This window comes from Oncorhynchus tshawytscha, linkage group LG11 (genome assembly GCF_018296145.1).
Source record: "Oncorhynchus tshawytscha isolate Ot180627B linkage group LG11, Otsh_v2.0, whole genome shotgun sequence".
Lineage (NCBI taxonomy): Eukaryota > Metazoa > Chordata > Actinopteri > Salmoniformes > Salmonidae > Oncorhynchus > Oncorhynchus tshawytscha.
This window is the reverse complement of record NC_056439.1, coordinates 40010732-40026704: the sequence shown is the minus strand read 5'-3', so window position 1 is coordinate 40026704 and position 15973 is coordinate 40010732. Positions and strand designations below refer to the sequence as shown.

The 15973-nt window shown below is 40.7% G+C and overlaps 1 protein-coding gene across 2 annotated transcripts in view; it reads right to left on the bottom strand.

Annotated features, from left to right (window-relative positions):
• LOC112261972 (beta/gamma crystallin domain-containing protein 1) overlaps nt 1-15973 on the bottom strand; it is a 35014-nt gene that overhangs the window by 4012 nt on the left and 15029 nt on the right. For both annotated transcript variants that reach the window (XM_024437631.2, XM_024437632.2), the window contains exons 10-20: nt 13703-13893; nt 10148-10274; nt 9830-9975; nt 8750-8876; nt 8525-8554; nt 8320-8432; nt 8032-8164; nt 4065-4204; nt 3682-3805; nt 994-1152; nt 560-725 (exon numbers count right to left, since the gene is read on the bottom strand). In XM_024437631.2, coding sequence (XP_024293399.2) covers nt 560-725; nt 994-1152; nt 3682-3805; nt 4065-4204; nt 8032-8164; nt 8320-8432; nt 8525-8554; nt 8750-8876; nt 9830-9975; nt 10148-10274; nt 13703-13893 — 1456 coding nt within the window. The remainder of the gene's footprint in view (nt 1-559; nt 726-993; nt 1153-3681; nt 3806-4064; nt 4205-8031; nt 8165-8319; nt 8433-8524; nt 8555-8749; nt 8877-9829; nt 9976-10147; nt 10275-13702; nt 13894-15973) is intronic.

The following is a 15973-nucleotide window of genomic DNA, read 5'->3' as shown; positions in this document are numbered from 1 at the left end:
GTTTTAGGCTGGGTTTCTGTACAGCACTTTGAGATATCAGCTGATGTACGAAGGGCTATATAAATCAATTTGATTTGATTTGATTTTGAATTGGCACATTGACTGCAGGAATGTCCACCAGAGCTGTTGCCAGATAATTTAATGTTAATTTCTCTACCATAATCCACCTCCAATGTCTTTTTGGAGAATTTGGCAGTACATCCAACCAGCCTCACAACCGCAGACCACGTGTAATCCCCTCCAGTCCAGGACCTCCACATACGGCTTCTTTACCTGTGGGATCGTGAAAGACCAGCCACACGGACAGCTGATGAATGTGAGGAGTATTTCTGTCTGTAATAAAGCCCTTTTGAAGGGGCTCATTCAGATTGGCTGGCTCTCAAGTGGGTGGGCCTATGTCCTCCCAGGCCCACTCATGGCTGCGCCCTGCCCAGTCATGTGAAATCCATAGATTAGGGCCTAATGCATTTATTTCAATTGTTGCATGTTGCGTTTATATTTTTGTTCAGTATAGATGCTACTGTAGCTGAGAGAGCAAGAGCAGGAGAGCGGATCTGACCTTTAACCTCAAGCACCAGATCAGGTTTGAGGTGGCATCGGACCAGGCCGTCTGGGGTAATGTTCCACAGCTGGTTGTCTTTCCCTGGCTCCGGAGGAGACACACTCAGCCTGCTGCCCGCCATGACAACGCTCCCCGTGATCTGCAGGCAACAGTCCTCCACCAGCTGTAGAGACAGGGAATAGAGGTTCAGATGTGGGTGGATTCTGTATTGAATACATACTTATAAGCATGATACAGATACAGTTTTGCAAAGACAAATGACAATTGTACTGGGATATGCTCAACACATGTGACATGAAACTATATTGAAATAATGAGGAAGCCAGTTCTGTAACACTTGAAGGTGGTGATGATGGGAATGAATAAGGATGTCTGTGGAGTTAATGAGAGGAAAAGATGATCCATTGCAAAATCTTGAGCCCATGTGGTACCTTGCAGCGTAGGACTCCGTCATGGAAGAGCCAGACCTGGTCCACTCCCCCAGTCTCCTCCAGGGCCTGGACCCGCAACAGCTTGATGTCATCCAGAGGCCCTGACAGGGACATCACGTAGCCCGTCTCCCTGCTTCGCAGACGGAAGTACACCTGCTTCTGTAGGGGGCAACAACACAGATAATATGATCTTGTCTTGACTAGGCTAGAAAAGTTATTTTCACCCGAAAGTGGTCATTATGAGTTATAGGGCTTGCTGTGGCTCCGTATAATTTCCATTGTGTAATCATTTGCATTGATGACTGAATGAGATTAGTGCAGAAGTTGAGTTGTAGTCAATAAGTTTGAACATTAGTCATGAAGATTAGGCTATTTTGTATGTGGCCGATATGGGCCGATTCCAACCCGAGTTAAGCGAGCGTAAGTGCGTAAGAACGCATTTCCCTTTTCATGAACTTTTCACTATATGCGTATTCTAGATTTTTGTATTTAAAAAAAACTTTTAACCTCTTTTTCTCCCCAATTTCGTGATATCCAAATGGTAGTTAAAGTCTTGTCCCATTGCTGCAACTCTGCACTTGCTTCTTGACACACTGCTCACTTAACCCGGGAGCCAGTTGCACCAATATGTCAGAGGAAACATTGTACAACTGGCAACTGAAGTCAGCCAGCATGCGCCTGGCCCACCACAGGAGTCGCTAGAGCGCAATGGGACAAAGACATCCCGGCCGGCCAAACCCTCCCTTAAACCGGACGATGTTGGGCCAATTGAGCGCAGCCTCATGGGTCTCCCAGTCGCGGCCCGCTGCGACTCAGCCTGGTATGGAACCCCGGTCTGTAGTGATGCCCCTAGCACTGTGATGTAGTGCCTTAGACTGCTGCGCCATTCGGGAGGACCCTATATGTGCATTCTGACCTTGAACTTAAGCATGACAATAGCATGCTATTCGTCCAGGGTGGAGATCAAATAAATGAAGGTGCGGCGGAGGTGTGTCTACAGATGCTGCATATTCTGACCTTGACTTAATTCCCCAACAAATCTAACACCTTTATGTGTGAATGAAACCTTGAATAAGGTCAAGCGAATCTACCGGTTCCAAGTTGAAAAAGCATCCATTTTATATTTTCCAATAGAAATAACACCATTCTCTATACAACTGTAATTTACAACTTGATAAGAGCTATTGATAAGAGCTAGGTACATGATTAATCCGTTTGGATAAGGGAATTGTAAATATAAATTGCACTTGTTTTAGATATATTTTACATTATAATCCCTGGAGACAAATGTGAAACCAGTCATATGGCAGCAATCTGAAGGATATCATCTTTCCCACAGTAAAGCTTATGAAATGCTGTGCATTATGCAGAATCAAATCAAATCAAATGTATTTATATAGCCCTTCGTACATCAGCTGATATCTAAAAGTGCTGTACAGAAACCCAGCCTAAAACCCCAAACAGCAAGCAATGCAGGTGTAGAAGCACGGTGGCTAGGAAAAACTCCCTAGAAAGGCCAGAACCTAGGAAGAAACCTAGAGACGAACCAGGCTATGCGGGGTGGCCAGTCCTCTTCTGGCTGTTTGGGGTTTTAGGCTGGGTTTCTGTACAGCACTTTGAGATATCAGCTGATGTACGAAGGGCTATATAAATAAATTTGATTTGATTCTGCATAATGCACAATTCCCAACATTGTAATTAAACGGCATTTTAACTTAAAGGGATGAGCACTCTCTAATGTCGACTTTCTCTCTTTCCTATTTCTATCATGTTAAATATTAGCCACTATCAGTATCGACCGTCAGTAGGCCTAATAACCACACAGATTCAACTGCCAATTTACGGTTAGTTCCCTTCACTTGGTATACATTATCACTACATTTAATTACATTATTTTGATGACCTTCATTTGCTTGCTCTGAAAACGTTGTCACAGCCGTGTGGTTATTGCTGTCGATCATTAGTGAGAGTTGATAATATAAAAAAGAGGCTAAATAAATCATTATGGAGCGGAGCGCAGACCAAGCAGTAACAGTTTGAACTCGGCGTGTTGCGCAATACTTGGCCGTGTCGTCACACAGTTTCATGGTATATCCTACTGTTGTACACTATTCTCCCTATTATAATTATATGTACACTAGTCGTCCTACATTACCATGGGTTGAAGAACAATGTTTTCTTTCATTCGTGCATAAAGGCTCCCCAAATCTGTTTTTTATGATGAATAAATACTTTCCTAACCACAGGAGGTTGGTGGCACTTTAATGAGGAGAAAATGGGCTCGTGGTAATGGCTGGAGCAAAATTAATGGAATGGTATCAAATACAGCAAACACTTGGTTTCCATGTGTTTGATGCCATTCCATTCACTCTGTTCCAGCCATTATTATGAACCGTCCTCCCCTCAGCAGCCTCCACTGTTCCTAACCCTAAATCATCTACAAAATCAGAACATTTTAAATTGAACAATTGGTGCTGAAATGGAGAAGAACATGCATATATTTAGATGTATTTCTTTCATTGACCCTAATATTCGTTCTCTCGATATATTGTAGCGAGCCTGTTGACAAAATTGTAACTAAAAGATACACCATATTTAAAGGGATGTCTTAAGATGAATGTACTGAAAACTCTACTGAATGAAAACTCCCAGAGAAAATCTGTTGGCCCGCATGCCCCGCCTCCATACCTGCAATAGTGGTCGCAGGGATCCGATTCGCGGCCAGCTGCTGAACTTGCACCAATCACCCAGTTTGCTGGGCGGTAGCAGGATCTGACGGCCGCGGTGATGACACCCCTCATACAGCACCCACCTGTAGAGCAGGAATTATCAATCACACACAGTCAGTTGCTCTACTTACACAAACCTCAACACACCTTAAATGTAAACAATCCACATTCCTACAGCACTCCTCTTTACAATAAGCTAGCAAATCTAGTTGATGGATTAATAGGTGCTTAGACAGTGCTTCATCAACTAATTTAAATAGTAGGTGCAACTCTTGCTTTACAATGTTCTGTTTTGTTTTATTGCCTAATAAAAACTGTCAAATCTATTCAGGTGTGACTTACATTCCTCCGTCGATAACCAGGGAGCGTATGCGTCCGTCCACCCCAGCCAGTTGCAGGTTCACCACCCCTTCCGTCAGCACCACCCTACGGCCTCTACAGCCAACCTTACTGAACAACGTTATGGATGGGAGGGAGAACTCCTGGAAAGATAAGGGGGAAGGGATGCGTGAAGCGTGAGATTATACATCATTATGGTATTGTAGGTACAGGACACATCCAAGATATGCAGTCACTTCACACAGACAGGACATATGTATACAAATCCGGTACACATTCATGCCGTGCCAAATGGGTTGGGTAAATTACCTGTCCCAACTTTTGGATTACCCAAACTCAGTAACGTAATCTGATTACATTCCATTACTTTTAGATTACTTTCCCCTTAAGAGACATTAGAAGAAAGCAAGAATGTGTGTTACCAATTGAATGACATCCATTGCAGGATAAATCAATGTTAAAGTTTACATAGCTGGCCATATATGGATGTTAAATTTTACTTTATGGGTTGGTTATGTAGGCTTTATCCATTGCTTTCTACTACATATAATAATACGATTAAATTATTTCTTGACATTAAAAACCAAAGTCTATCAGAATTCCAGTCATTCCAATAAATGTTATACCCTTCGATCTTCAAGAATAGGACTTGGAAGTATGGAAGTATAGATTAGCCAAATTGTTTTACCTGAGGATGACGCCAAAAACGAAGGACTTATTAGCCAGCCCTACTCTGCTGTTTATGATTTTGTTGTCATGAAGGACTGATTGGGCTTATTCAGTTGAGTTGAAAAATAAATGCTGCGCTCATGGAATGGCGTGCTTTGAGCACTACTGAAAAGTGCTATTTACATGTGAAAAATGAATGCCATATCCTGCATTTGCTATAAGCCTATATATATATAGAGAGAGATGAAGTCGGACGTTTACATACACCTTAGCCAAATACATTTAAACTCAGTTTAAAAAAAATTCCTGCCATTTAATCCCAGTACAAATTCCCTGTCTTAGGTCAGTTAGGATCACCACTTTATTTTAAGAACTTGAAATGTCAGCAAAATAGTAGAGAGAATTATCATCTCATTCCCAGTTGGTCCGAAGTGTACATACATTCAAATAATATTTGGTAGCATTGCCTTGAAATTGTTTAACTTGGGTCAAATGTTTTGGGGAGCTTTCCACAAGCTTCCCACAATACGTTGGGTGAATTTTGGCCCATTCCTCCTGACAGAGCTGGTGTAACTGAGTCAGGTTTGTAGGCCTCCTTGCTTGCACACGCTTTTTCAGTTCTGCCCACATATTTTCTATAGGATTGAGGTCAGGGCTTTGTGATGGCCACTCCAATACATTGACTTTGTTGTCCTTAAGCCATTTTGCCACAACTTTGGAAGTATGCTTGGGGTCATTGTCCATTTGGAAGACCCATTTGCGACCAAGCTTTAACTTCTTGACTGATGTCTTGAGATGTTGCTTCAATATATCCACATAATTTTCCTACCTCATGAAGCAATCTATTTTGTGAAGTGCACTAGTCCCTCCTGCAGCAAAGCACCCCCATAACATGATGCTGCCACTCCCGTGCTCCACGCTTGGGATGGTGTTCTTTGGCTTGCAAGCCTCCTCTTTTTCCTCCAAACATAACAATTGCCAAACAGTTCTATTTTGTTTCATCAGACCAGAGGAGATTTCTCCAAAAAGTACGAAATACTTATTTTCCACCATAATTTGCAAATAAATTCATAAAAAAATCCTACAATGTGATTTTCTGGATTGTTTTCTCTCATTTTTTCTGTCATAGTTGAAGTGTACCTATGATGAAAATTACAGGCCTCTCTCATCTTTTTAAGTGGGAGAACTTGCACAATTGGTGGCTGACTAAATACTTTTTTTGTCCCACTGTATATATATATATATATACACAACAATGGATGTAGTAACTACAGATTGCCCCTTTAAGTCAATCAAAAGTGTGCAAGTTTGAGCATATGTCCATTTGGCCTATGGATATTTTTTTTTATCAGCATGAAGTAGATTGGGCAATAAAAGCCCCACTTTTATTCCATAGGTTGAATTCGCACTATGCAGCTGTTGCAAGAGTGCATTTTTCACTGGCTGTCCACTAGTTTCAAAAACAGTGAATGATATGCAGCTTAAACTTTTTAAACCGCGATCCATTAAACACATTTGGTGTGTCATCATAGTGGTCTCTGACTTGTGGTCAGACTCGCTCAGGTGGAAGAAATGTAAACTTGTGCCTTTTTTCAATGCTGATTTGAATGTCATTGAGAAAACAGAGAAGTGTAAAAAATAATTTTTCCGCAAACATCCTTTCTGAATTTAACTTCTCGGTGACAGGGGGGCAGTATTGAGTAGCTTGGATGAATAAGGTGCCCAGAGTAAACTGCCTGCTACTCTGTCCCAGATGCTAATATATGCATATTATTAGTAGTATTGGATCGAAAACACTCTGAAGTTTCTAAAACTGTCATATGGCAGGCGAAAACCTGAGACAAATCCAACCAGGAAGTGGAAATCTGAGGTTTGTAGTTTCATTTAAGTGATTGCCTATCCAATATGCTGTGTCTATGGGGTCATATTGCACTTCCCAAGGCTTCCAGCAGATGTCAACAGTCTTTAGAAAGTTGTTTGAGGCTTCTATTGTGGAAGGGTGTCGAATAAGAGCTGTTTCAACAAGTGGACTAGGCTGTGACCAATCAGTTGTTTACTGCGTGGTCATGCGGGCACGCCGTTCCTTCTTTTTCCTCTGTAATGAATACGCTATTGTCCGGTTGGAATATTATTGAAGATTTATTATAAAAAGACCCTAAGGATTGATTGTAAACATCGTTTGACATGTTTCTACAAACTGTAATGGAACTCTTTTGACTATTCGTCTGGATTTTGCGCTCGCGCATTGTGCCTTAGGAATAGTGAACTAAACGCGCGAACAAAATGGAGGTATTTGGACATAAATATGGACGTAATCGAACAAAACGAACATTTCTTGTGGAAGTGAGAGTCCTGGGAGTGCATTCCAACGAAGATCAGCAAAGGTAAGGGAAGATTTATAATGCTATTTATGACTTTTGTTGACTTCACATCTTGGTGGGTAACTGTATGGCTTGCTTTTGTGGCTGAACGCTGTTCTCAGATTACTGAATATTGTGCTTTTGCGGTAAAGATTTTTTGAAATCTGATACAGTGGTTGCATTAAGAACAAGTTTATCTTTAATTCTATGTAAAACATGTATCTTTCATCAAAGTTTATGATGAATATTTCTGTTATTTGATGTGGCTCTCTGCAATTTCTCCGGATGTTTTGGAGGCATTCTGAACATGGCGCCAACGTAAACTGAGGTTTTTGGATATAAATATGAACTTGATCGAACAAAACATACATGTATTGTGTAACATTGAGTCCTGGGAGTGTCATCTGATGAAGATCGTCAAAGGTTAGTGATTCATTTTATCTATATTTCTGCTTCTTGTGACACCTCTCTTTGGTTGGAAAATGGCTGAATGCTTTCTGTGACTAGTTGCTGACCTAACATAATGATATGTTCTGCTTTCGCCGAAAAGCCATTTTAAAATCGGACACTGTGGTTGGATTAACGAGAAGTGTATCTTTAAAATGGTGCAAAATACTTGTATGTTTGAGGAATTTTAATTATGAGATTTCTGTTGTTTTGAATTTGGTGCCCTGCACTTTCACTGGCTGTTGGCGAGGTGGGACGCTAGCATCCCGAACGATCCCAGAGAGGTTAAAAGTAATCTTCGAAGTAATCATCTAGTTTTTCAAAAGTATCTGTAATCTGATTACAATATTTTAGCTGGTAATGTAAGGGACTATAGTTATTGTTTTTTGTAATCCCTTACATGTAACAGATTATATGTAATCTGTTACACGTAAGGGATTACAAAAAAGCCTGCATGTCAACACACATAACTCCAGGATCTCCTCTGTACTCACATGGCTGATGGTCTGTATGGAGCGGATGGTAGAGTCAGGACCCAGACAGCCCATGGACTTGGTATTGGGGTAGTCTCCCTCCTCCAGGACATACATGTGCTCTGTGAACTGGGATCCTTCATACGCCACCCAGCTGGAACACAGCACAGAGGCATGCAGTCAACTACAGCTCTCTCCAGTACTAAGTCCTCTTTGAGTGTAATATACAACTAACAGTTCTGTATACTAAATGTCACTCTATAACAAGTAGAATGAACATGCTGTGTTTAAAGTTGATGTTCGGCTCACCTCCCAGCCAGTACTCTACAGGAGCCAGGGAAGAAGTCTTCCTCCAGGGCTACCACACTGTCCTCCAGTACCACCACTCTGCCCTGGAACCCAGGCTTTGAGAACAGCTGGAGCTAAGGTGCATACACAGGAGATAATCACATCCATAGACTATTGACTATGTTAAGATAGTTAATATTATTTGTTAATCACAATCAGAACTTACCCTGAACTTGCTTGATCCACCCAGGTTATCCTGAAAGTAATAAAGGAATTATGGGTAAACCAGTTCAAAGCTTCACCACCAACCTCATAGTTTATCAGAGTCATGAAAGTACACTGTAAGTATGATCAAGTATGATACTACAAAGGTGGTACTGCTGTGATCATTATTGTATCATAGTCTTGCCCTAGTCCACCCATTGACTGTGCTTAAATATGTTATGTTTACGTGGAAGACTGGCTGCAGTGAGGATATCTTGAGGTTCGGTCCTCCCCAGTCCTCTGGGCTTCCGTAGAGGCCTTTCTCTAGAATGTAAAGTTCTCCGGAGAACCCAGGGTTCTCAAAGGCAACCCACCTGTTTAGAACACATTCACAACAGGTAAACTGGTACATTTATACTTAGGACACTCCATAATAACATTTCACAATACAACATGTTGAAAATAGCATCATTCCCATCCGTATGTCATAAACTTTAAACAGGAGGTCTGAATATGATTGTTATAATTTTACTGTAGTTTCTAATCCTGTAATATTAGATGTTTATAACTTGAAATCACTAGCTCTAAATCCACTTTATCACTAACCAAACACTGAGCTACGGCATTTTAAAAGGCCATAAAACAATTAGCCAGGTAAACTACACAGGAAACAGTAGAAGGTTATAAAGAGATTATGTGAAGGCTATCCCTATTCAGTGGAGTTCATTTTCAACTACATAAGCTTTAGGCGTATGCTCTACATAACCAGTTTGGAAAATTATATTAAAATGAAAGCTGTTCATTCTAACAGAGAGACTTTTGTGATAGCTTATGAACCACTGAGACAACTGACTTTATCTATAAAAGAGATGTCCAATGAACTAATAGCCAATGAACTAATAGCCAATGAACTTCTAAGTGATTAAATTCAGATATGTCTGGAACATGGCCACTCCCTTTCTTTACTGAAATATGTACAAAGCTTATACAGTTTGAATTGTGACTCCGGGACTGGACCTTTACAATCTATTCTCCTCTCTAAGAATATATAACACCAGAGATTGATCTCATTTTCCCACCTATTGTCTAACCTTCAGTATCACTGTACTAAGCGTGACATTCACACCAGTCTTTCACGTTTGTGCATGTGTGCGCATGTGTGTGTGTGTGTTAATTAAAAGCTTGCAATCAGAGGAAAGAGAATAGGAGTGACCCACCTATATTTCTCTAGCACAGCCAGCCAAAGCCCTTGGCTTTTGTGACACACTGAGTTATTTGAATAGATGCAGGAGACTGCTACATAGGACTGTCAGAGAAGTTAACTTACACTCCACCCTGGACATTGATGGACTGTGTCTTCGAGCCGAAGCCTGTGTCCTCCATGTTAATGACAGGCCCTAGCAGGTCCATGCTGACCCCTCTCTCCCCAAAGTCCCTCTCACTGAACAACTTCACATGGGGAGACAGGACATCCTACAACCCAGGGAATGTAAACACAAACACCCAAACGATCTCTATTTACAAAGACCAAACTGACTTTATTTTGACTAGGTACTTTCAATCATCACAAACATTCTATATATTCTTTGTAGAAGCAAACAGATTTAAACCATTGCTCTGAATAGATGAGAGTTCCAGTACTTACAGTGCGTACAGGGCGAAGTGACAGGAGCTGGTCTCCGTAGCCTCCCCACTCCCTCCAGTCAGGATACTCCCCCTCCTCCAGGAGATACTGGTGACCTTCAAACTCTGGTTCATCATAGCCAACCCAGCTACAGGGACAATCAGGAACACACAGGGTGATAGAGTAGATCTGACCCAGCTACAGGGACAATCAGGAGCACAGATGGCTCTATTTGGGCTAGTTTCAAACACTATCCCAAATTTTTGTCATATAAAAAGCGTCACACTGGCATGTTCCAGCCCGCCAGATTCGGCAATTGACCTGTAGTATATCAGCTCGCTTGCGCTCAGATGGGCGGGGTGGAAATACTTAAGGTGTGTCATTAAAAACATAATCCAAAGTGCTAATTTCAGGTAGCACTGATAGGGATATGTAAAACCAGCCAGAAGCTGATTTTAGCGGTAACGCAGTTGGTTATGGCATGAATTCTGACAGCGGAAAGGCAGCCTATCCAGAGATGACGCACAATGCCCAGGTGCGCATGGTACAAGAGTAGCCTAATGTGCTTTTGGTGACTGTATACTTCGTATTTAGAAAAAACATTTAAAACTCATGTTTTTCCCCATTTTGTTTTATTTGATTAAAAACCAAGCATAGCTCTCCTCTCAATGAAGGCTTGTTTGTCTGCCCAATACAACTGCAAATATCAAGTTGGAGAGGAGTAAAACAGTGATATATTATATTCCCTTTTTGTCTATGCATTGTAAGCATTTTTGCCATGCAGGTCCCATTTTGGACATCGGTAACCCCTCCCCCCCCCATGATGAAGGCTACGTGTCCATGCCCATCATGAAACTAGAGATGAGAACATTGGTGAATACCGGTGATCCCCGCATTTAGAAGTTATCTGTAACCTGTGAAAATGGCTTGTTTTCCGTTTTATATGTTCAAAACCCAAGCCCTCCCTTTAAGCCTACTATATCGAAGGCTGGTTGTCAAATCAAAATCAAATCACATTTTATTAGTCACATACACGTGTTTAGCAGATGTTATTGTGGGTGTAGAGAAATGCTTGTGCTTCTAGCTCCGACAGTGCAGCAATATCTAACAAATAATATCTAACAGTTTCACAACAGCAATGTGTGTCTTTTTTATCCTGGGGATGATGTCATTACATTTGACATTTATTTATTATTATTGTTGTCTAACAAAAATGGATTGCTTGTTTTTCGTTTACATTTATTACAGACAAACCTATTTGAATGATTCACCTTTCCGGTTTCATGGTGACAATGTCCGTGGCGCGCTTGGAATGCAACTTCTGGAGATGTGTGAATGCGATCTGATCTGTAAAATGGTTCCGAATATATTCATAAAACATAGGCCTATTTGGGGGCACTATAACGGTGAGTGGACGTTCTCCATTTCTATTTATTTAGGATCTTTGTCCAGCTACTGTGAAAAGTTTGGATGAGCCATGAAACCCTCCATTGTTTTATATGCCCACAGGGAGAAATGATGTTGCCTGTAAGTGTGACATAGCCTATTTAAAACAAGTTGTTGTTTTGTTTAGAATTTGATTCGAATGATTCATTCTCTTTTTAGGCCTTATCAATCATTTATTTAATATTGTTTATTGACAATGTTTAGTTTAGCATGTCCATGGCTCAGTCATAATGCAATTTACAGTAGGCCTAGCCCCTATATCAGTGTGAATGCTATTGATGCCATGAAATGACTTAGAACAATGTGAACTGCAAATGGGTTCAAGTTTTAACGTATTTAGCAAATATAGGATTAAATTTAGTTATTTAGTTTCTGTAAGCCATTTAACAAACTATAACAGACTAACATTGGAATTGATTCCAAGGCAATACATAAAAGACTGTAAATACACCACTTGATGCAACCACATATTTCGTCATTGGGGCGCGTTCTGATTGGCCAGTGAGGGGCCAAGCATCTACATACCCACAACTTGTTCATTCATTTAAACCCAGGCCTTTCGCGCATTTACCAATAATTGTGATAGTAAAAATAGCTAAAATATTTCTAACACACACCTGAACCCTACAGCTCTACCGCCTGTGCTTAATTTACCATTGCTTTAGGTTTGTTAAAATAAATCCCAGAGGGTGATGTTAGAACAGATCTGACTCAATACAGTATAAAATGAATAGACCGTTAATAACCTTTTTGGGATAGGGGGCAGCATTTTCACTTTTGGATGAATAGCGTGCCCAGAGTGAACTGCCTCCTACTCTGTCCCAGATGCTAATATATGCATATTATTATTGTTATTGGATAGAAAACACTCTGAAGTTTCTAAAACTGTTTGAATGATGTCTGTGAGAATAACAGAACTCGTATGGCAGGCAAAAACCTGAGAAAAATCCAACCAGGAAGTGGGACATCTGAAGTTTGTAGTTTTTCAAAGCTTGGCCTACCGAATTCACATTGAGATATGGATAAAGTTGCACTTCCTACGGCTTCCACTAGATGTCAACCGTCTTTAGAAATTTGAATGAGGATTCTACTATAAAGGAGGGGTTCATGAGACCTCTTTGAGTCAGTGGTCTGGCAGAGTGCTTTGGTCTCATGACGCGCGCTCCTGACAGAGTTACCTCTCGTTCCAGTGCATTTCTTCAGACAAAGGAATTCTCAGGTTGGAACATTCTTGATGTTTTATGTTAAAAACATCCTAAAGATTGATTCCATATATCGTTTGACATGTTTCTAAAGGACTGTAACGGAACTTTTCGAGTTTTTGTCTGGACGAAGTGCCTGCGCCTCATGAAGATGGATTACTGGGCTGAACACGCTAACAACAAGTGGCTATTTGGACATAAATGATGGACTTTATGGAACAAATCAGTCATTTATTGTCGAACTGGGATTCCTGGGAGTGCCTTTTGATGAAGATCATCAAAGGTAAGTGAATATTTATGGTGTTATTTCTAACTTTGTTGACTCCAAAATGACGGATATTCCTCTGGCTGTTTTGGGTTCTGAGTGCCGTTCTCAGAATATGCTTTTTCCTTAAAGTTGAAAAAAAATCTGACACAGCGGTTGCATTAAGGAGAAGACTATCTTTAATTCTGTGAATAACAGTTGTATCTTTTATCAATGTTTATTATGAGTATTTCTGCAAAATCACTGGATGTTTTGGAATCAAAACATTACTGCACGTAACACGCCAATGTAAACTGAGATTTTTGGATAGAAATATGCACATTATCGAACAAAACATACATGTATTGTGTAACATGATGTCCTATGAGTGTCATCTGATGAAGATCATCAAAGGCTAGTGATTAATTTGATCTGTGTTTCTGCTTTTTGCTTTTTTATTTATTATTTCTGCTATACTCCTATCTTTGTCTGGAAAAATGGCTGTGTGTTTTTTTGACTTGGCTATGACCTAACATAATCATATGTTGTGCTTCCGCTAGCGGAACCCCTGCCCTAGAAAGGTTAATCTGTGTTATGGCAGGTCAATATGGGCAGATGAGGGGTCATTTCATTACAATACTATTCCCTGCTGCATGTCAGCTGAGATCAACCACAAGTACTTACAGTCCACGAATGATCTTGATGGATCCCACAGAACACAAAGTCTTCCTTCTGACTGGATTACCTTCTGCCTCCTCCTCCACCACCTCCTCCACCTGCCCCTCTTTGTCCTCTCCTCCCTCTCTGAAGTCGTACACATCATCGTCAATCTCCACACACTCGCCCTCGAAGCACGGCCTCTCGTACACCAGAGCCTGAAGGAGAGAGAAGGGGTTAAAGTTGAGGCTGATGTGCTGAGGTGGGCAAAGTGATCTTGTCCATACCTGTCAACATCCCAGGGATGCATGCTCCTCATACCACAGATTCCACCCCCCTAGGCCCTGTACCTCTGGACAGAACATTTCACAACTGCCTGTCTGCAATATTGAGCCCAGAGGGCTAGGTGGTACTTTTCCTAAACCATCAATCAATTGTTTATTTTAATGGTTGAACAAATGTTCAGCAGATATTGAGCCAAACTGCTACATTATTAGCCCCTTGAAACCTATGAAATGCACTTGCATATTTCTACATTTTAGACCTCATCTGGTCTGCCAGAATGTCCTAAACAAACAGCTCTACTGGCAAACACAGCCCAGCATGCAGAGACAACACACTTTTGTGCTATGTGCCCATAGAGCTGACGGGGCACACATAGTTTTCTCACTAGTCACTAGTCAATCCACCTGAAACAACAGGCCTGTTGGTCTGTTTCACAATTAACAGATTTTATAAGACAGAGAACTTAGGATGACAGCTGTGCTATAATAATATGTGGTCCCATCATATCACAGCTAGTCTTCAGCCATGTCACCAGAAAAAAGCCAAGCATTTGGATATTATGAGGTTTGTGGTAAGAGGCGATTGCAGTTGTTAAAAGTTCCCACTGTCATTCACAGACTGTTTAAAAAAAATGTATCCTTAAAACTTCTTGTGGCTAGGGGTTCCGCTAGCTGAATCTTTTTTTATAGAAATATAGAACTTTCATACATTCACAAGTGCAATACACCAAATTAAAGCTTAACTTCTTGTTAATCTACCCATCGTGTCCGATTTCAAAAAGGCTTTACAGCAAAAGCACAACATATGATTATGTTAGGTCAGAGGCTGGTCACAAAAACACATACTGTACATCCATTTTCCAGCTAAAGAGAGGAGTCACAAAAAGTAGAAATAGAGATAAAATTAATCACTAGGACTTCATGTTACACAATACATGTATGTTTTGGTCGATAAAGTGCATATTTATCTCCAAAAATCTCAGTTTACATTGGCGCGTTACGTTCAGTAATGTTTTGCTTCCAAAACATTTGGTGATTTTGCAGAGCCTCATCAATTTACAGAAATAGTCATCATAAACTTTAATATAAGATACAAGTGTTATGCACAGAATTAGAGATATACTTCTCCTTAATGCAACCGCTGTGTCAGAATAAAAAAAAACTTTAAGGAAAAAGCAAACCATGCAATAATCTGAGTACACCGCTCAGACAACAAAACAAGCCATACAGATATCCGCCATGTTGGAGTCAACAGAAGTCAGAAAGAGCGTTATAAATATTCACTTACCTTTGATGATCTTCATCAGAATGCACTCCCAGGAATCCCAGTTCCACAATAAATGTTTGATTTGTTCGATAAAGTCCATCATTTATTTACGTCCAAATACCTCCTTTTGTTAGCGCGTTCAGTTCACAAATCCAAACTCACGACGCGCGGGCAAGTCCAGGCGAAAGTTCAGAAGAAAAGTCATATTACAGTTCTTAAGAAACATATCAAACGATGTATAGAATCCATCTTTAGGATGTTTTTATCATAAGTCTTCAATAATGTTCCAACCGGAGAATTCCTTTGTCTGTAGAAATGCAATGGAACAGAGCTAACTCTCACGTGAGCGTGCATGATCAGCTCATGCCCCTCTGGCAGACCTCTGACTCATTCAGCTCCCATACCCCCCTCCTTCACAGTAGAAGCATCAAACAAGGTTCTAAAGACTGTTGACATCTAGTGGAAGCCTTAGGAAGTGCAATATGACCCCATAGACACTGTATATTCGATAGGCAATGAGTTGAAAAACTACAAATCTCAGATTTCCCACTTCCTGGTTGGACTTTTCTCAGGTTTCTGCCTGCCACATGAGTTCTGTTATAGTCACAGACATCATTCAAACAGTTCTAGAAACTTCAGAGTGTTTTCCATCCAAATGTACTAATAATATGCATATATTAGCAAGTGGGCCTGAGTAGCAGGCAGTTTACTCTGGGAACGCTTTTCATCCAAACGTGAAAATGCTAT